The sequence below is a fragment of the Mobula hypostoma genome, chromosome 2 (assembly GCF_963921235.1).
Source record: "Mobula hypostoma chromosome 2, sMobHyp1.1, whole genome shotgun sequence".
Lineage (NCBI taxonomy): Eukaryota > Metazoa > Chordata > Chondrichthyes > Myliobatiformes > Myliobatidae > Mobula > Mobula hypostoma.
Genome location: NC_086098.1, coordinates 86893304 through 86915597, shown reverse-complemented (window position 1 = coordinate 86915597; position 22294 = coordinate 86893304). Strand labels below are relative to the sequence as shown.

At 41.5% G+C, this 22294-nt stretch overlaps 2 protein-coding genes across 2 annotated transcripts in view; one reads left to right on the top strand and one right to left on the bottom strand.

Moving 5' to 3' along the window:
* Positions 1 to 20355, bottom strand: part of ppil4 (peptidylprolyl isomerase (cyclophilin)-like 4) — a 67180-nt gene extending 46825 nt beyond the window's left edge. The window contains exons 1-2 of the mRNA XM_063039979.1: positions 20264 to 20355; positions 4777 to 4844 (exon numbers count right to left, since the gene is read on the bottom strand). Of these exons, the coding sequence (XP_062896049.1) occupies positions 4777 to 4844; positions 20264 to 20333 (138 nt within the window). The 5' untranslated portion in view covers positions 20334 to 20355. The remainder of the gene's footprint in view (positions 1 to 4776; positions 4845 to 20263) is intronic.
* A 63-nt stretch (positions 20356 to 20418) lies between these two features.
* The window catches only part of LOC134342031 (katanin p60 ATPase-containing subunit A1-like), a 37058-nt gene continuing 35182 nt past the window's right edge, over positions 20419 to 22294 (top strand). The window contains exon 1 of the mRNA XM_063039970.1: positions 20419 to 20546. The gene's annotated coding sequence lies outside the window, so the exon portion shown is untranslated. The remainder of the gene's footprint in view (positions 20547 to 22294) is intronic.

Genomic DNA, 22294 nt, shown 5'->3' with positions numbered 1-22294 from the left:
TTGACGCATACAATGCATTTCACTGTATCTTTTGATGTACATGGGATAAACAAAAGCTAATCTCTCTATCTTTTTAACTTGATGTGACCCAACTAGATTCATAGTGGATGGCTAAGCCAGTTGTGTGCTAGTTACATTCAAGTACACACTTGATCGTGGGCATTGATCATGTGGATAGCCAGAGGCTTTTCCCCAGGGCTGAAATGGCTAACACAAGGGGGCATGGTTTTAAGGTGCTTGGAAATAGGTACCAAGGGGATGTCAGGCGTAAGTTTTTCAGAGAGAGAGTGGTGGGTACATAGAATCGGATACAAGAGGGTCTTTTAAGAGCCTCTTAGGTAGGTACATGGAGCTTAGAAAAATAGAGAGCTATGCACTAGGGAAATCCTAAGCAGATTCCAGAGTAGGTTACATGGTGGGCACAACATTGTGGGCCAAAGGGCCTGTAATGTGCTGTAAATTTCTATGTTCTATGTTACACACAAAATGACTTGGTTTAAAACCAAGCATAAAAACAGTGAGAATCATTACCTGGGGAAGGAGGACCAAATTGACTCTAGAGTTATAAAGCAATCAACAGCTGTCATTCTTATGCTCCCACATTTTTCAAAATTTCAGAATCACCACAACTTCACCCTTGGGATGAGAATAACCACTGGGTGTACTGAATGCTGTATATTGTTTAAAAGGACCGATAATACTGCTTTGATGAACAGTGTTATTCACAAAAGCATCACTAATTTCACACTCATCATTGGAATCTGATGATGTACTGTCTAGACTCTACGCTCTTAAATGTTACACAGCATCTGTTACATAGGCAAACACGAGGAAATCTGCAGATGCTGGAAATTCAAGCAACACACACAAAAACTGCTGGTGAACGCAGCAGGCCAGGCAGCATCTATAGGAAGAGGTACAGTCGATGTTTCGGGCTGAGACCCTTCGTCAGGACTAACTGAAAGAAGAGATAGTAAGAGATTTGAAAGTGGGAGAGGGAGGGGGAGATCCAAAATGCTAGGAGAAGACAGGAGGGGGAAGGATGGAGCTAAGAGCTGGAAAGTTGATTGGCAAAAGGGATACAAGGCTGGAGAAGGGAGAGGATCATGGGACGGAAGGCCTAGGGAGAAAGAAAGGGGGAGGGGAGCCCAGAGGATGGACAGCAGGCAAGGAGTTATAGTGAGAGGGACAGAGGGAGAAAAAAAGAGAGAAAAAAAAAACGGGGAAAAAAATAAATAAATGAGGGATGGAGTACGAAGGGGAGGAGGGGCATTAACGGAAGTTAGAGAAGTCAATGTTCATGCCATCAGGTTGGAGGCTGCCCAGACGGAATATATGGTGTTGTTCCTCCAACCTGAGTGTGGCTTCATCTTGACAGTAGAGGAGGCTGTGGATAGATATATCAGAATGGGAATGGGACGTGGAATTAAAATGTGTGGCCATTGGGAGATCCTGCTTTCTGTGGTGGACAGAGCATAGGTGTTCAGGGAAACAGTCTCCCAGCCTGCATCTGGTCTCACCAATATATAGAAGGCCACACCGGGAGCACCGGACGCAGTTTATCACACCAGCCGACTCACAGGTGAAGTGTCGCCTCACCTGGAGGACTGTCTGGGGCCCTGAATGGTGGTGAGGGAGGAAGTGTAAGGGCAGGTGTAGGACTTATTCTGCTTACAAGGATAAGTGCTGGGAGGAAGATCAGTGGGAAGAGATGGGGGGACGAATGGACAAGGGAGTCGCATAGGGAGCTAGCCCTGTGGAAAGTTGGGGGGGGGGGTTAGGGAAAGATGTACTTAGTGGTGGGATCCCGTTGGAGGTGCCGGAAGTTACGGAGAATTATATGTTGGACCCGGAGGCTGGTGGGGTGGTAGGTGAGGACAAGGGGAACCCTATTCCTAGTGGGGTGGCAGGAGGATGGGGTGAGAGCAAATGTACGTGAAATGGGAGAGACGCATTTGCAAGCAGAGTTGATAGTGGAGGAAGGGAAGCCCCTTTCTTTAAAAAAGGAAGACACCTCCTTCACCCTGGAATGAAAAGCCTCATCCTGCGAGCAGATGCGGCGGAGACGGTGGAATTGCGAGAAGGGGATGGCATTTTTGCAAGAGACAGGGTGGGAACAGGAATAGTCCAGGTAGCTGTGAGAGTCCGTAGGCTTATAGTAGACATCAGTAGATAAGCTGTTTCCAGAGATAGAGACAGAAAGATCAAGAAGGGGGAGGGAGGTGTCGGAAACGGACCAGGTAAACTTGAGGGCAGGGTGAAAGTTGGAGGCAAAGCTAACTAAGTCAATGAGCTCAGCATTCGTGCAGAAAACAGCACCAATGCAGTCGTCAATGTAGCAAAGGAAAAGTGGGGGACAGATAGGCTTGGAACATGGATTGTTCCACAAAGCCAACAAAAAAGCAGGCATAGCTGGGACCCATACGAGTGCCCATGGCTACAGCTTTAGTTTGGAGGAAGTGGGAGGAGCCAAAGGAGAAATTATTAAGAGTAAGGAATAATTCTGCTAGATGGAGGAGAGTGGTGGTAGAGGGGAACTGGTTTAGTCTGGAATCCAAAAAGAAGTGGACAGCTTTGAGTCCTTCCTGGTGGAGGACGGAGGTATATAGGGACTGGACATCCATGGTGAAAATAAAGCAGTGGGGGCCATGGAACTTAAAATCACTGAAAAAATTCAGAGCCTGAGAAGTGTCACGAACATAGGTAGGAAGGGATTGAACGGGGGGGGGGGTAAAACAGTGTTGAGGTATGCAGAAATGAGTTTGGTGGGGCAGGAGCAAGCAGAGACAATGGGTCTACCTGGACGAGCAGGTTTGTGGATCTTGGGTAGGAGGTAGAAACGGGAATTCCGGGGTGTGGGAACTATAAGGTTGGTAGCAGTGGATGGGAGAACCCCTGAGCTGATAAAGTTGGTGATGGTGTGGGGGACAATGGCCTGGTGCTTCTTAGTGGGGTCATGATCGAGGGGTAAATAAGAGGAACCCGCGAGTTGTCGCTGTGCCTCGGCAAGGTAGAGGTCAGTACACCAGACTACAACAGCACCCCACTTATCGGCGGGATTTATAGTAAGGTTAGGATTAGTGCGGAGGGAGTGGAGAGCAGAGCATTCGGAAGGAGTGAGGTTGGAATTGGAACAAGGTGTGGTGAAGTCGAGACGGTTGATGTTCCGTCGGCAGTTAGCAATAAAGAGATCCAGAGCAGGCAGAAGACCAGAGTGGGGTGTCCATGAAGAGGAGGAGGGTTGAAGATGGGAGAAGGGGGTCATCGGTGGGGGTGGGAGAGTCCTTGCCAAACAAGTAGACTCGAAAACAAAGCCAGCAGAAGACAAGTTCGGCGTCATGACGCACACAGAACTCGCTGAGGTGTGGGAGAATGGGGAAAAAGGTAACACTCACAACAAGCTGGAGGAACTCAGCAGGTCGGGCAGCATCAGTGGAAAAGATCGGTCAACGTTTCAGGCCAGAACCCTTCGTCAGGACTGTAGGGGGAAGGGGCAGAGGCCCTATAAAGAAGGTGGGGAGAGGGTGGGAAGGAGAAGGCTGGTAGGTTCCAGGAGAAAAACCAGTAAGGGGAAAGATAAAGGGGTGGGGGAAAGGAGGCAGGGAGGTGATAGGCAGGAAAGGTGAAGAAAGAATAGGGGAAAACACAATGGGTAGTAGAAGGAGGCGGAACCAAGAGGGAGGAGGTAGGCAGCTGGGGGAGGGGGCAGAGTGACATAGGGATAGGGGAAGGGAATTACTGGAAGTTGGAGAATTCTATGTTCATACCAAGGGGCTGGAGACTACCTAGACGGTATATGAGGTGTTGCTCTTCCAACCTGAGTTTAGCCTCATCATGGCAGTACAGGAGGCCATGTATGAACATATCTGAATGGGAGCGGGAAGCAGAGTTGAAGTGGGTGGCTACTGGGAGATCCTGTCTGTTTTGGCGGACGGAGCGGAGGTGCGAAAAAGCTAAGGCCCTTACTGAGGACACAGCGCTCTGCCTCAGAGAGCTGAAGGTCAGAGGGGATGGTAAAGACCTGGCACGGATGAGAGCTGGGATCAGAGGGGGGAGGGAGGCTGGTAGTGTCAGTGGAGAGGGGAGGGTTGGGGTGAGAGGAAGAACGAGCCTCTGAGGGCCCAGGAGTAGATGATGGGATGTGAGGGAGACGGGATTGCAGAGTGATGGTGGAGGATGGGGAGACAGGAGTCACAACAGCATTACGTGCACACCCTGCCTGGAGTTCAAGGCTGGAGTTGCAGATGGAGGTTGCGCAATTGCTTTGAAGGTGTCCATGGTCGTTGGAGCCCGCATTGATGGTGCTGGAGTCCGGGTTTTGAATATGCCCTGGGTTGCTGGAGCCGCTGAGATTGATGGCGGGGGCCGCAATCCGAAGTTCATGCCTGCTAGCGTCGGAGCCAGCAGGCTCTGGGGTCTGCAGATGTAAGATCTTGCGATCCTCGCCTAACATGACAAAGTCAAAGAAATGGCGATTGCACACATGGATCCAATGGAGGATGAAATAACAGGCAGGTCCATTACAAACGGCGAAGAAAGTGTCCTGGAAGTGTGGAAGGGTCTGGGATAGGGACGCCAAGTACTTCCTCATGGCAGTGAGGGTCACCTTCAGAGCTTGACGGGAGAAGCGACGGGAGGCAGAGTCAATAAAATGTGAATACCTGGTATCCTCAGAAGGTTACATAGCCCTAAATCAAACAGTTTCCGAAATTACTTTTCCTTAGCTTTTTATATTTCTGGGAAAATACACAAGGTTTAGACAAACTGGAAACTTACCTGAACATTGTGGATGAGACAGTAGTTATAATACTTGATTTTACAAAGCTTCAGAAAATTCAAACAGGCTGTAAATAAAGAAAAAGAAATGTAAAATTCAACTGCATATTTCCTTTCTAATCAATTATTGATGCGTAACCAGAATTTATTTTACTGTAATTGTCACTGTTCTTTTAGCCATGCTTGCTGGGTTATCAAGTTTTCCCGCTCCCTTCGAAATTTTATGAAGCACCTACTTAAATAGAAAATCCTCCAAAAAAATAGGATTTCCCACCATTGAGTACATCAACATGCAGCACTGTCCTTGGATAGCAACATCCATCATCAAGTACCCCCGTCACACAAGCCATGCTCTCTTCTCATTGCAGTCATCAGGAAGAAGGTACATAAGCCTCATGATCCACACCACCAGGTTCAGGAATGGTTATTACTCCTCAATAATCAATCTCTTGAACCAGTGAGGATAACTTCACTCGTCTCATCACTGAATTGCTCCCACAGCCTATGGACTCACTTTCAAGGACTCTTCATGTTCTCAATATTTATTGCGTATTTATTTATATTTTTTTCTTTTGTACTTGCACAGTTTGCCTTTTGTACACTGGTTGTTTGTCTGTCCTGTTGGATATGGTCTTTCAGACTTTATTATAATTCTTGGATTTCCTGTGACTGCCCACAAGAAAACAAATCTCAGGCTTGTATGTGATAACATATGCGTACTTAAGTAATAAATTTGATTTGAACTTTGTAAGGACTCCGTTCCACTTAATCTCCTGGCTCATCTCCCAGTTTCCACATCCCATCTGTCTGATCAGATCGTCCATTATAATACTTTGATGCAGCTTTTCCCCCTCAGTGAAGGATTATGTTCTATTGAAGCTGACAGTGGCCTCAACCAAATCCATTTCTTTTCCTAACCTTCTGTCATTGGCCCTTGCTCTCTTCCACAGAGCCCAAAAATACTCCTTATTCATTTTCCACTCACCATTCAATAAATTGATAACTCTGGCAAATTGGCTTATTATTGTCATACATACCTAGGTGCAGTGTAACACTGTTTTGTATGCCATTCTTATGGATCATTTCATCACATCTGTACATCAAGGAAGTATAAGTGAGAAGCAATACAAAATGTTGAAAGAAAGTGCAGTGCTGGCAGACAATAAGGTACAAGGCCATAACAAGGTAGACTGTAAGGTCAATTGCTCATCTTATCATAAAAGACAACCATACAGTATTCTTGTAACAGCAGGTTAGAAGCTGTCCTTGAGCCCAATGGCATGTACTCCACATTCATGGAGTCAAAGTACAGTATAGAAACAGGACTTTCGGCCCATCTAGTCCATGCTGAAACCATTTAAACTGCTTACTCCCATTGACCTGTACTGGGGTCATAGCCCTCCATATCTCTACTATCCATGTACCTATCTAAAGTTCTTAAACGTTCAGGGGCCCCGGCAGATATATTTAAAATGTCGGTTTCTACGGGTGAGGTGCCAGAGGATTGGAGAGTGGCTCATGTTGTTCCGTTGTTTAAAAAAGGATCGAAAAGTAATCCGGGAAATTATAGGCCAGTAAATTTGATGGTGGGTAAGTTATTGGAGGGAGTACTAAGAGACAGAATCTACAAGCATTTGGATAGACAGGGACTTATTAGGGAGAGTCAACATGGCTTTGTGCGTGGTAGGTCATATTTGCCAGTAAATTTGATGGCGGGTAAGTTATTGGAGGGAGTACTAAGAGACAGAATCTACAAGCATTTGGATAGACAGGGATTTATTAGGGAGAGTCAACATGGCTTTGTGTGTGGTAGGTCATATTTGACCAATCTATTGGAGTTTTTCGAGGAGGTTACCAGGAAAGTGGATGAAGGGAAGGTAGTGGATGTCGTCTACATGGACTTCAGTAAGGCCTTTGACAAGGTCCCGCATGGGAGGTTAGTTAGGAAAATTCAGTCGCTAGGTATACATGGAGAGGTGGTAAATTGGATTAGACGTTGGTTCAATGAAAGAAGCCAAAAAGTGGTAGTAGAGAATTGCTTGTCAGAGTGGAGGCCTGTGACTAGTGGTGTGCCACAGGGACCAGTGCTGGGTCCATTGTCACTTGTCATTTGCTGATGATACAAAGATTAGAGGTGTAGTGGACAGTGAGGAAGGTTTTCAGAGCCTGCAGAGGGACTTGGACCAGCTGGAAAAATGGGCTGAAAAATGGCAGATGGAGTTTAATACTGACAAGTGTGAGGTATTGCACTTCGGAAGGACAAACCAAGGTAGAACATACAGGGTAAATGGTAAGGCACTGAGGAGTGCAGTAGAACAGAGGGACCTGGGAATACAGATACAAAATTCCCTAAAAGTGGTGTCACAGGTAGATAGGGTCGTAAAGAGAGCTTTTGGTACATTGGCCTTTATTAATCAAAGTATTGAGTATAACAGCTGGAATGTTATGATGAGGTTGTATAAGGCATTGGTGAGGCCGAATCTGGAGTATTGTGTTCAGTTTTGGTCACCAAATTACAGGAAGGATATAAATAAGGTTGAAAGAGTGCAGAGAAGGTTTACAAGGATGTTGCCGGGACTTGAGAAACTCAGTTACAGAGAAAGGTTGAATAGGTTAGGACTTTATTCCCTGGAGCGTAGAAGAATGAGGGGAGATTTGATAGAGGTATATAAAATTATGATGGGTATAGATAGAGTGAATGCAAGCAGGCTTTTTCTACTGAGGCAAAGGAAGAAAAAAACCAGAGGACATGGGTTAAGGGTGAGGGGGGAAAAGTTCAAAGGGAACATTAGGAGGGGCTTCTTCACACAGAGTGTGGTGGGAGTATGGAATGAGCTGCCAGACGAGGTAGTAAGTGCGGGTTCTTTTTTAACACTTAAGAATAAATTGGACAGATACATGGATGAGAGGTGTATGGAGGGATATGATACGTGTGCAGGTCAGTGGGACTAGGCAGAAAATAGTTCGGCACAGCCTAGAAGGGCCAAAAGGCCTGTTTCTATGTTTTCTATGGTTCAAGTCGAGTTTACATGCACCACTTGTTCTGGCAGCTCATTCCACACTCTCATGAGCCTCTATGTGAAGAACTTTCCCCTCGTGTTCCCTTTAAACTTCTCACCTTTCACCCTTAACCCATGACCTGAGGTTGCAGTCCCATCCAACGTCAGTGGAAAAACCTGCTTGCATTTACCCTTATCTATACCCTTTATAATTTTGTATACCTCTATCAAATCTCCTCTTAATCTTCTCCATTCTAAAGAATACAGTCCCAACCTATTCAATCCTTCCTTATAACTCAAGTCTTCCAGACCCAGCAACATCCTTGTAAATTTTATCTGCACTCTTTCAACCTTGTTTACATATTTTCTGCAGGTAGGTGACCAAAACTTCACAATACTCCAAATTAGGCCTCACCAACAAATTATGCAACTTCAACAATAACATCCCGTCTCCTGTACTCAATACTTTGACTTATGAAGGCCAATGTGCTAAAAGCTTTATGACCCCATCTACCTTTCACACTTTTCAACAAATTATATATCCGTATTCCCGGATCACTTTGTTCTACCACACTCCTCAGTGCCCTACCATTCACTGTGTTTCTATCCTGGTTGGGTCTACCAAAGTGCAAAACCTCACACTTGTCTGCATTAAATTCCATCCCATTTTTCCAGCTGATGCAGATCCCTCTGCAAGCTATGACAGCCTTCCGCACTGTCCACTACACCCCCAATCTTGGTGTCATCTGCAAATTTGCTGATCTAGTTAACCACAATAATCTGGTGATAATGATATAGATGACAACCAACAAAGGACTCACCTCTAATCATAGGCCTCCAGTTAGAGAGGCAACCCTCTACTCTTTGGCTTCTCCCACAAAGCCAATGTCTAATCCAATTACCACCTCATCCTGAATGCCGAGTGACTGAACCTTCTTTTTTTTGTAATATAATTTTTATTGAATTTTCAAAAATACATGAAAAAAAGAATCTACCCTCCCCCCACCCCTTAACCCTCCCCCCCCCATATCTAGTCCTACCTAAAAAGAAAGAAAAAGAAAAAAAAGAAAAAAAAAGAACCGCCTGGGTATTGGAAGGTTTCCACATGCTCCATGGGATTCAAAATAAATTTGGTATAATTATTCGTTACTTTCCCCAAGTGACCAAAGTCTGTATCGGAGCACTTAAATATGCCATCCTATCTTTTGTAAATAAGGGCGCCAAATATTCAAAAATGTTACATATTTATCTCTTAAATTATAAGTAATTTTTTCGAGTGGAATAGAACTAGCCATTTCATTATTCCAACGATCCATACTTAAATACGAATAAGATTTCCAAGTAACTGCTATAGTCTTCTTAGCTACTGCCAATGCAATTTTTATAAATTCTTTCTGATATTTATTCAATTTAAGTTTCGGTTTTATCCCCTTCAATATCACCTAATAAAAATAATACAGGGTTATGTGGAAGTTGAGTTGCAGTAATTTGTTCCAATAAGATTCTTACATTTATCCAAAAGGGTTGAATTTTAAAACAAGACCAAGTAGAATGTAAAAAAGTACCAATTTCTTGATTACACCGAAAACATTTATCAGATAGATTTGAATTTAATCTATTTTTTGCGGTGTAATATATAATTGGTGTAAAAAATTATATTGTACTAATCTAAGTCGAACATTTATTGTATTTGTCATACTGTCAAGACAAAGTCTTGACCAATTTGTTTCATCAATAATAATATTCAGATCTGTTTCCCATTTTTGCTTTGACTTATGGGTTCCTTGTTTAATTGTCTGTTCTTGAATCAAATTATACATACAAGAAATAATTTTTTTAATTTTCCCTTTTTGAATTAAAATTTCAATTTCATTAGGTTTTGGCAAAAACATTGTTTGACCCAGCTTACCTTTTAAGTAAGCCCTTAATTGAAAGTAACAAAAGAAAGTATTATTAGATATTTTATATTTATCCTTTAATTGTTCAAATGACATCAATATACCTCGTTCAAAACAATCTCTTATAAATTTAATCCCTTTTTGGTACCAATTATATAAAAGTTGATTGTCCATTGTAAAAGGAATAAGTCTGTTTTGGAACAAAGGTCCCCTTGCTAATAGAGATTTCTGTGTTTCATTATCAACATTTATCTTATTCCATAGATCAATCAAATGTGTTAATATAGGAGATTCTTTCTTTTCCCGTATCGATTTAGATTCCCATTTATATATAAAATCTTCAGGTGTATTTTCTCCTATCTTGTCTAGTTCTATTTTAATCCATGCTGGTTTTCGATCATCGAAGAAAGATGCAATAAATCTAAGTTGATTTGCTTTATAATAGTTTTTAAAGTTTGGAAGTTGTAACCCTCCTAACCCAAATTTACATGTCAATTTTTCCAATGATATTGACATTTTACCTTTCCAAAGAAATTTTCTCACACATTTATTTAACTCTTGAAAAAATTTCTGTGGCAATTGTATTGGTAATGTTTGAAACAAATACTGTAATCTAGGAAATATATTCATTTTTACAACATTGACTCTACCTACTAATGTTATTGGTAATATCATCCATTTGTCAAGATCTTCTTGAATTTTTTTCAATAGTGGTAAATAATTAAATTTATATAAATTCTTTAGATCATTATCAAGTCTTATACCTAAATACTTTATACCATTTACCGGCCATCTAAATTGGGATACTAATCGACATTGACTATAGTCTCCTTTAGTAAGAGGTAAAATTTCACTTTTATCCCAATTTATTTTGTAACCTGATACCTTCCCATATTCATCCAATCCAGAAGATAATTTATGTAACGAATGTTGTGGATTTGTTAAATAGATCAAAACATCATCGGCAAAAAGATTAATTTCATATTCCTCCTGATTAACTCTAAAACCCATAATATCTGGATCAATTCTAATTAGTTCTGCTAATGGCTCTATCGCCAATACAAATAAAGCAAGTGATAGTGGACAACCTTGTCTAGTTGACCTTTTTAACTGGAATGGTGTTGAAATTTAAGAGTTTGTCACTACTTTAGCTTTAGGGTTAGAATTTAAAGTTTTAATCCAATTTATAAAAGATGTTCCTAACCGATATTTTTCTAGTACTTTAAATAAAAATCCCATTCTAATCTATCAAATGCTTTTTCTGCATCCAAAGCTACTACTATACTCTTCTCATCCCTTTTTTGTGCCAAATGAATTATACTGAGTAGCCGAGTTACATTATCTGCCAATTGTCTATTTTTAATAAATCCTGTTTGATCCATATGTATTAATTTTGGTAAATATTTAGATAATCTATTCAATAAAATTTTTGCTATTATTTTATAATCCGTATTCAATAAAGAAATAGGCCTATATGATGCTGGTTTCATAGGATCTCTATGTCTTTTTTTGGCAATACTATTACAATCGCTGTTGAAAAAGATTCTGGAAGTTTATGTATTTTTTCTGCTTGACGTATTAGTTCCATAAAAAGAGGAAATAATAAATCTTTAAATTTTTTTATAAAATTCAGGTGGAAAACCATCTTCTCCTGGAGATTTATTACTTTGGAGTGATCCTAAAGCTTCTTCAACTTCTTTTAATGTAAAAGGCATATCTAATCCCTTCTGTTCTTCCAAATTCAATTTTGGAAGAGAAACTTGTGATAAAAACCTTTCTATCTCATTAACATCATTTTGGGATTCTGATTGATATAATTCAGAATAGAAATTTTTAAAAGTTTCATTTATTTCAAGAGGTTTATAAGATATTTTATTTGCCCTTGTTCTAATTGCATTTATTGGTTTGGAAGCTTGTTCTGTTTTCAACTGCCAGGCAAGAATTTTATGTGCTCTCTCACCTAACTCATAATACCTTTGTTTAGTTCTTATAATTGCTTTTTCCGTTCTATATGTCTGAAGCGTATTATATTGTAACTTATTGACAAGTTGCTTTCATTTTTCTTCTGACATATATCTTTGAAATTCTTTTTCTATTTTTGTACTCTCTTTTTCCAATTGATCTAGTTCTGCCATATATTCTTTCTTAATTTTAGACGTATAACTTATTATCTGGCCCCTAAGATATGCTTTCATCGCATCCCATAATATAAATTTATCATCCAGTGAATGAAAATGTGTATCCAAAAAAAATTGAATCTGCTTTTTCATAAAATCACAAAAATCTTGACGTTTTAATAACGTTGAATTAAATCTCCATCTATAAACCACTTCTTCCTTATCAGCCATTATTATTGTCATTAATAAAGGGGAATGATCTGATAATATTCTTGCTTTATATTCCATATTTTTCACTCTGTGTTGAATATGCATTGATAATAGAAACAAATCTATCCTTGAGAAAGTTTTATGTCTATGGGAGTAGAACGAATAGTCTCTTTCTTTAGGATTGATTCTTCTCCATATATCAATCAGATTTAAATCCTTCATCAATGATAAAGTTAAATTTACTACCTTCGATTTTATAACAGCCTTGGTTGATCTATCTAAGACTGGGTCTAAGCAAAAATTAAAGTCTCCTCCAATTAATATTTTTTCATGCGCATCCGCCAAATTCAGAAAAGCTTCTTGTATGAATTTTGCATCATTTTCATTTGGTGCATAAATATTCATAAAAGTCCATAGTTCAGAAAAAAGTTGACAATGTATAATCGCATATCTCCCCGCAGAATCAGTTATTACATTTTGTATTCTAATTGGTAACGTTTTATTGATCAAAATTGCTACTCCCCTCGCTTTTGAATTAAATGAAGCCGCAACAACACTACCCACCCAATCTCTCTTTAGTTTCTGATGTTCTGTTTCCGTTAGGTGCGTTTCCTGTAAAAAAGCTAAATCTATCTTCATTTTTTTAATATGTGTTAAGATTCTTTTTCTTTTCACTGGTCCATTAAGCCCGTTAACATTAAAACTCAAAAAATTCAATAAATTAGTCATTATTCTTAACAAAGTTACTCCAATCCAAAACATTATTTATCTTCTCAACTTTCATAGTTCCTTGGGGAATCTCTTTAAACTTCACCATGTTGCTATGTGTCTCCCTCCCAACCTTCCAGGCAGAAAGAAAAATGAAGATAGAAAAAGTACAAAAAAAGAAAAAACAAAATACCTCCCCACTAATGTTGTGAATGAAAGGATACACAACACTACCCCCCCTCCATTTTACGGATCGTGGCAAAAGCCACGCTTGCACACATGATTAGCGTAGCAATCGATCAGTGCTTCTTCCAGCTCCCCCGCAACAAAAAAACATTATACATATATATAGACAAAATTAGTATTACTATTCCCAACTAATATTCCTCCAGTTTTAACCTTTCTTACCCCCTCATATAATTAATAATATATTTATACATTCATCCAGCTTCAAAAATCCATCAAGTCCATTCTTTAACCCAATCTTCATCTTCAATCTATCTTGCTCTCCTGGGTTTGTTCTTGTATCTGGTGAGTTTTCAGAAAATCTCGCACAAACTGCTCTGCTTTCTGGTAATCATCAAAAAATCTTTTTTCTCCACCAGGTAAAAAAATCTTCAAGGTTGCAGGATATCGCAGTGTAAATTGATAACCATGATCCTATAGTGTTTTTTACACTGGATTAAATTTCTTCCTTCTCTTCAAAAGTTCATAACTTATATCAGGATAGAAAAAAACTTTGTTCCCTTCAATTATCAATGGCCCTTTTCTATCTTTGGCAGCTCGAGCAGCTGCCTGTAGAATCCTTTCCTTGTCTTGAAATCTTAAGAATTTTATTAAAATCGATTGTGGATATTGGTCATCTTTTGGTTTTGGTCTTAAAGCTCTATGTGCCCGCTCAATTTCAATTGATCGAACCTCCTCTTCCATTTGCAAAGCATCCGGGATCCATCTTTGAAAAAATTCTATTGGTTTATCTCCCTCAATACCTTCTTTAAGACCAACAATTTTAATATTATTACGTCTACTAAAATTTTCCAACATGTCCACTTTCTCCAAGAGTCGGTTTCTTTCCGAATTCCAGACAAGCAAATCATTTTCTGTTTTTTCCACTCTATCATTCATATGCCCCATTGCTCTTTCCATCTTCTGAAGCTTCTTATCCATTTTGTCCTGTCTTGCCATAACTTTATCATAGCACATCTTCGTATCTCTAAGCTCTTCTCTTACTTTTCTTAATTCAGCCGTTAATTGCAATATAGCCTCTCTCATGTCTCTATCATCTCCTTTACTTCCAATCGCTTCCAATTCTTCCTCCTCTTCTTCATCTGTGTTCTCTGCAGAATCCGATTCTGACTCTGAGTCATTTTCAATTGCAGTGGCTGTCGGTTCTTGTAGTTTGTGTTGTGTCGGTTTGCGCATGCGCATTTCCGGTGTCTTCTTCGAAGAAGCCGTTGCCACTGCCATTGCTCCCTGTTCTACCGAAGGAGATCCAACCTGAGTCCGAGGCTCCATCGTTGCAGTAGGCCCTTTTTTCTTCCCGTCTCGCGGCTGCTTCGCAACAGCAGACTTCTTTTGTTGCGGTTTAGGAGGCATATCGTAAAGTAATCTTACAAAGTTTATAAATAGTTTTCAGAAAATATTTACTAACTTTGTTTTGTTTAAACGGTACTTTACTGACTTGTTGCGGGAGAGCTGGATTTACATGTCTCAATCCCACGTCATCACGTGACGCCCCCTGAACCTTCTTGACTAGCCTCCCATGCAGGAAGTTGTCAAATGCCTTACTAAACTCCATGTAGACAACGTCCACTCCCTTGCCTTCATCTATTTTCCTGGTAACTTCCTCAAAAAACTCTAAATTTGGTTAGGTATGACCTACCAAACACAAAACCACGCTGACTATCCTTAATCAGTCCATGTCCATCCAAATACTTCATACTTTATTGGCACCAAACAATTGATACTAGAGCATACAATCATCACAGTGATATTTGATTCTGCGCTTCACGCTCCCTGTAGTACAAATGGATACTAAATATTACAAATTTAAATTATAAATCATAAATAGAAAATAGAAAAGGGAAAGTAAGGTAGTGCAAAAAAACCAAGAGGCAGGTCCGAATATTTGGAGAGTACGGCCCAGATCCGGGTCAGGATCACTTCAGCAGTCTTAGCACAGTTGGAAAGAAGCTGTTCCCAAATCTGGCCGTACGAGTCTTCAAGCTCCTGAGCCTTCTCCCGGAAGAAAGAGGGACGGAAAGTGTGTTGGCTGGGTGCGTCGTGTCCTTGATTATCCTGGCAGCACTGCTCCGACAGCGTGCAGTGTAAAGTGAGTCCAAGGACGGAAGATTGGTTTGTGTGATGTGCTGTGCTGCGTTCACGATCTTCTGCAGCTTCTTCCGGTCTTGGACAGGACAACTTCCATACCAGGTTGTGATGCACCCTAGAAGAATGCCTTCTACAGCGCATCTATAAAAATTAGTGAGGGTTTTAGGGGACAGGCCAAATTTCTTTAACTTTCTCAGGAAGTGGGCCTTCTTGGCAGTGGACTCTGCTTGGTTGGACCAAGTCAGGTCATTTGTGATATTGACCCCGAGGAACTTAAAGCTTTTGACCTGTTCCACTTGCGCACCACCGATGTAAATGGGGTCGTGTGGCCCGCTACTCCTTCTGAAGTCAACAACCAATTCCTTCGTCTTGCTGATGTTGAGGTTGATGCTGAACTGAAGGTAGTCCTGACGAAGGGTCTCGGCCCGAAACGTCGACTGTACCTCTTCCTAGAGATGCTACCTGGCCTGCTGCATTCACCAGCAACTTTGATGTGTGTTGCTTGAATTTCCAGCATCTGCAGAATTCCTCGTGTTAACATCCTTGTAAATCTCCCCTGCACTCTCTCTATAGTATGAGCATCCTTCCTGTAGTGAGGTGACCAGAACTGAACACAATACTCCAAGTGGGGTCTATCTAAAGTCTTATATAGCTTTATTACCTCACAGCTCTTGAACTCAATCCCACGGTTGATGAAGCCCATCGCACCATTTGCCTTCTTAACAACACTGTCAACCTGCGCAGCAGCTCTGAGTGACCTATGGACATGAACCAAAAGATCTCGCTGATCTTCCAAGCTGCTAAGAGTCTTACCATTAACATTATATTCTGTCTTGAAATTTGACCTACCGAAATGAAGCACTTCACGTTTATCTGGTTTGAACTCCATCTGCCCGTTCTCAGCCCAGTTCTGCATCCTATCAATGTCCTGCTGTAACCTCTGACAACCCTCCAGACTACCCACAACACCTCCAACTTTTGTGTCATCAGCAAACTTACTAACCCACCCTTCTACTTCCTCATCCAGGTCATTTACAAAAATCAGAAAGGGGAGGGGTCCCAGAACGGATCCCTGCGAACACCACCGGCCGCCATCCTCCTCGCAGAACATGAACCATCTACAACCACCCTTTGCCTTCTGTGGGCAAGCCAATTCTGGATCCACAAAGCAAGGACTCCTTGGATCCCATGCCTCATTACTTTCTGAATAAGCCTTGCATGGGGAACCTTATCGAATGCCATACTGAAAGCCATATACACTACATTCACTGCACTACCTTCAATGTGTTTTGTTACCTCTTCAAAGAATTCAATTAGGCTCGTAAAGCATGACCTGCCATGCTGACCATCCCTAATCAGATTATGTCTCTTCAAATGCTCATAAGTCCTGCCTCTCAGGATCTTCTCCAACAACTTGCCCACTCGGGAGGCTGTATCGGAGGGGCTGGTCGGAGGCTCGAAGTTTTTGGACGGACTCAGTCTGCTGTGGTCGGGTGCTTCCAATGCATCAGCAGTTGTCAGTGCCTAGAGGTTTATGCAGGGGAGTTTCTCCCTTTTTGCCGCCTCCTATCGGGGACTATAGGAGTCGATCAGGACTTAAGACTTTTTTTAAAACGTGCTCATGGTCTGTTCTTTATCAAATTATGGTATTGTTTTGCACTGCTGTAACTATATGTTATAATTATGTGGTTTTGTCAGTGTTAGTCTTTGGTTTGTCCTGTTTTTGTGTGCTATCACTCTGGAGGAACATTGTATAATTTCTTAATGCATGTATGCGTTTCTAAATGACAATAAACGAGGACTGAGTGTCCTCATAATCTAATCTAACCACTGAAGTAAGACTCACTGGTCTATAATTTCCTGGGTTATCTCTACCCCTTTTCTTGAACAAGAAACCTTCCAATCCTCTGGTATTTCTCCCATCCCTACTGATGATGCAAAGATCATTACCAAAGGCTCAGCAATCTCCTCCCTCACTTCCCACAGGAGCCTGAGCATATTTCACCCAGTCCTGGCGACTTATCTAATTTAATACCTTTCAGCAGCTCCAGTACATCCTGTTTCTTAATGTCTATACACGCAAGCATTTCAGTCCATTGCAAGTCATCCCCACAATTGCCAAGATCCTTGTCACTGGTGAATACTAAAATGAAGGTTTATGCTTAGAGTCCTTCTTTAAAAAAAACAGCAGAACAACATTGGCTATCCTCCAATCCTCTGGTATCTCTTCTGTTGCTAAGGATGTTTGCAAGACATCACTTCCTACAAAGCGAAACCCAATAGCATGAATGGCAACGATGTTTCACTACCAGATGAACACAATACCTTCTATGCCCGCTTTAAAGGGGAGAATATAACCACAGCTGTGAAGATTCCTGCTGCACCTGATGACACTGTGATCTCTGTCTCAGAAGCCGATGTTAGGCTGCTTTTAGAGAGTGAACCCTCGCAAGGCAGAAGGTCCCGATGGAGTACCTGGTAAGGCTCAGAAAACCTGTGCCAACCAACTGGCGGGAGTATTTAAGGACATTTTCAATCTCTCACTGCAAGGGGCAGATGTTCCCATTTGCTTCGAAAAGGCAACAATTATACCAGTGCCTAAGAAGAATAATGTGAGCTGCCTTAATGACTATCGCCCGGTAGCATTCACATCTATAATGATGAAATGCTTTGAGAGGTTGGTCATGACTAGACTGAACTCCTGCCTCAGCAAGGACTTGGACCCATTGCAATTTGCCTAACACCACAATAGGTCAACGGCAGATGCAATCTCAATGGCTCTCCATGCATCTTCAGACCACCTGGACAACACAAACACCTACATCAGGATGTTGTTCATCGACTATAGCTCAGCATTTAACACCATCATTCCCACAATCCTGATTGAGAAGTTGCAGAACCAGGGCTCTGTACTCCCCCTGCGATTGGATCCTCGACTTCCTAACCAGAAAACCACAATCTGTGCGGATTGATGATAACGTCTCCTCCTCGCTGACAATCAACACTGGTGCACCTCAAGGGTGTGTGCTTAGCCCAGTGCTCTACTCTCTCTATACTCATGACTGTGTGGCTAGGCATAGCTCAAATACCATCTATAAATTTGCTGACGATACAACCATTGTTGGTAGAATCTCAGGTGGTGACGAGAGGGCGTACAGGAGTGAGATATGCCAACTAGTGGAGTGGTGCCGCAGCAACAACCTGGCACTCAATGTCAGGAAGACGAAAGAGCTGATTGTGGACTTCAGGAAGGGTAAGACGAAGGAACACATACCTCATAGAGGGATCAGAAGTGGAGAGAGTGAGCAGCTTCAAGTTCCAGGGTGTCAAGATTTCTGAGGATCTAACCTGGCCCCAACATATTGATGCAGTTATAAAGGCGGCAGGACAGCAACTATACTTCATTAGGAGTTTGAAGAGATTTAGTATGTCAACAAAAACACTTAAAAACTTCTATAGATGTACCGTGGAGAGCATTCTGACAGACTGCATCACTGTCTGCTATGGGGGTGTTATTGCACAGGACCAAAAGAAGCTGCAGAGTGTTGTAAATTTAGTCAGATCCATCTTGGGTACTACTCTACAAAGTACCTAGGCCACCTTCAAGGATCTGTGTCTCAGAAAGGCAATGCCCATTATTAAGGACCTCCAGCACCCAGGGCATGCCCCTTTCTCACTGTTACCATCAGGTAGGAAGTACAGAAGCCTGAAGGCATATATTCAGAAATTCAGTAACAGCTTCTTCCCCTCTGCCATCTGATTCCTAAATGGACACTGAACCCTTAAACACTACTTCACTTTTTAAAATATATATTTTTTTCTGTTTTTGCACAATTTTTAATCTATTCAATATAGGTACACTATAATTGATTTATTCATTTGTTTTTCTCTTCTATGTATGGCATTGAACTGCTGCTGCTAAGTTAACAAATTTCATGAGACACATCTGTGATAATAAACCTGATTCTGAACAGACCGTTCAGTCAACTATGGCTTCCTTTGTGCTAGTTACCCACATTTGGCCCATGACTCTCCAAGCCCCTGCCCTACCTATCCAAGTCCCTCTTAAAATTTGCAATTGTACCCACCTCAACCACTTCATCTGGCAGCTCATTTCAGATACTCACTACCTTCAATGTAAATAAATCACATCTCAGGTCTCTTTAAAATATCTCCTCTATTTGTGCCCTCTAGTTTTGGACTCCCCAGTCATTCAGGATAGACTACAACCATCCCTCATGATTTTATAAACTTCTGTGAAGCGATCATTCTCTTGCGATCCAGGGAATAAAGATCCAGCAACATGGCCAACCTCCCCCAAGAACTCAGGTCCTCCAGTCCAGCAGTATTCTTGTATATGCCTTATGCACCTTCTCCAGCTTGACAAATGTCTTCCTATAACAGGGGAGCAGAACTGTACACAATACTCCAAATGCAACCTCACCTACAACTCGTATATAACCGCACTGTTATGTCCCTCTTCCTAATCTCGATGCACGGACAGATGAAGGCCAGCATGCTAAACGTCTTTTCAAATAAAATGCCACAAATGCCAGAAATCTGAAATAAATATTAAGTGCTATAAGTACCTTGTATAGATTAGGCAAGTCAAAGACTTGTTTCAGATGGACATCAGAATTCAGTGACCTTAATTATTTCAATCCTCAGAATGCTGCCTGACCAGCTGAATATTAATTTTCAAATTTGTAGAACAACATACTGAATTTCTGTCTTCAATAACCTGATCAACATTTACCTCCTCAAGTAAAAGTTCTACATAAAATTTATTATCAGAGTACACGCATGTCACCATATACAACACTGAGATTCTTTTTCCTGCGGGCATACTTGCCAAGTCTATAGAACAGTAACTGTAAACAGATCAATGAACAACCAACTGTGCAAATGCAAATATAAATAAATAGCAATAAGTAACCAATGATTGTCTGGTCTTATTATTCACAATATCTCATTATTTGTAAATAGATTGATGTTATGTCGCTTTGTTACAACAGTAGCCACACTTTAACTATTTCGCTGGCTGGTCCCTTCTGCATTGCCCAGGGTTCATGCAGAATCGCAAAAGAAATGCAAACTATTCCTTAATAGACATCTGAGAAAAATTCCGCTACTTCGCATCTTTGCGATTAGAATCTTTGTAAATATACTTAATCGCCTACGATATTGAAAAGGACTTGCAGCTCCTTCTATCGATTGTACTAACCCCGAGGCCGCTCCTCCGTGTACAAATCAACCACAAGATCACCGAGCGTCGTTTCTAGTAGCACTGCCATTTTGTCGTCAGCCCGATGCAAAATGGCCGCCAGGTGCATTGTGTCACGTGACATTACCTGACCTCGAATGAGAATGCGCGGGCCTCGGGGACGTGTTTCTTGTCCCGTCGAGTGTTTGACTGCTGGGAGTAAGAAACTTTCTGCTGACCAGGGGAAGCCATAGCGAGATAAAAACCGTCGACGGGTGTCCTGAATTCTCCAGCGTCGTGATAGGTACTCAAGCTATTATGTGGGACCTAGTTCGGGTCCTTTTGCTTCGCTGTTTCGTTACGAACAAACGATATTGCTTGTTTGCCTCCCCCCCCCCCCCCGGTTTAGGCCTGGACAAAGTCACCCAACTGCCATTGGCGACTTTGCGAAACTACGCTGTGTTTCATTACAACTCTCTGCTGCACTTCATTAGAGGGCTAAACGGAATCTCTTCAAATAACCTGTCTCGCTGCATATTAATGTATTCTGCAGTGACATTTTTTTAAATTCACAGAACACGGTTGTTGAAGTTCAATTTAACCAAAAAATGTATCAGAAATCTGATATAAAAACAGAAAATACTGGGAATACACGTCCGCATAGCATTTCTTAAATTTCAAAAATAAATTTTCATCGTAAAATGTTTAAAAAAGTGAATGTAGTGTCATTCAGAGTTACATTCTTCGTGTATAGATCCCGCAAGGGTCTATGCATTGGTAGTGTTACAACATTTAAAATACAAGGCACGATGGGACTCGTGGCTTCCTTGTTCTATAAGAACGTGAAATGTTGAAGAGGCTTTTAAGTAGGGCTTAGCCCTTCACTCTGTAGTGGCAGCAGAACCTTAGACTGCAGAGCTACCCCACAAAGCTTTGGTGCTGGCTTCATCGGACTTCAGCACATCCCTTAACTTGTACCCCGCTGCTTGGAATGTGCCAGCTGACAGAATCACGTCGTGAAATGTGTTAACTTTCCGGCAGCAGTACAATGCAATACGTGATAATATAGGGGAAAAAACTGACTTACTGTAAATATGTAATAACTAAAGTAAATTAGTGCAAAAACAAATTTTAAAAAGTAGTGAGTTCAATGTCCATTCAGAAATCAGATGACAGGGGAAGAAGCTGTTCCTGAATTGTTTAGTGTGTGCCTTCAGGCTTCTGTACCTCCAGGCTTCTGTACCTCCTTCCTGATGGTAACAATGAGAAGAGGGCCTGTCTTGTGTGCTGGGGGTCCTTAATGATGGACATGGTCTTTTTGAGACACCACTCTTTGAAGACGTTTTGGATACTATGGAGGCTAGTACCCATGATGGAGCTGACTAATTTTGCAACTCTCTGCAGCTTACTTCGATCCTGTGCAGTAGATGGTGATGCAGCCAGTTAGAATGCTCCCCATGGTACAAATGTAGAAAATTGTGAGTGTTTTAGGAGACATACAAACCTCTTCAAACTCCTGAAATATATAGTGGCTGTCTTACCTTCTTTATAGTTACATCAATATGTTGGGACCAGATTAGGTCTTCAGAAGTACTAACACCTAGGAATTAGAAATTGCTCTCACTCTCCACATCTATGAGAAGTTCATGTTTCCTCACCTTACCCTTCCCTAAGTCCACAGTCAGCACTTTGGTGTTACTAACGTTGAGTGCAAGGTTATTGCTGCAACGCCACACAACTAGCTGGTATATCTCGCTCCTGTACACCCTTTCATGACCATCAGCAATGGTTATATCATCAGCATATTTATAGATGGTATTTGAGCTATGCCTAGCCATACAGTCATGGGTTTAGAGAGAGTAGACTAGTGGGCAAAGCATACATCCCTGAGTTGCACCAGTGTTGAATGTCAGCAAGCTGGAGATGCTATTTCCGATCCACACAGATTGTGGTACTCTGGTTAGGAAGTTGGAAGATCCAGTTGCAGAGGGAGGCACAGAGGCTGAGGTTCTATAGCTTTTCAATTAGATCTGACTGTAGAAATGATGGTGT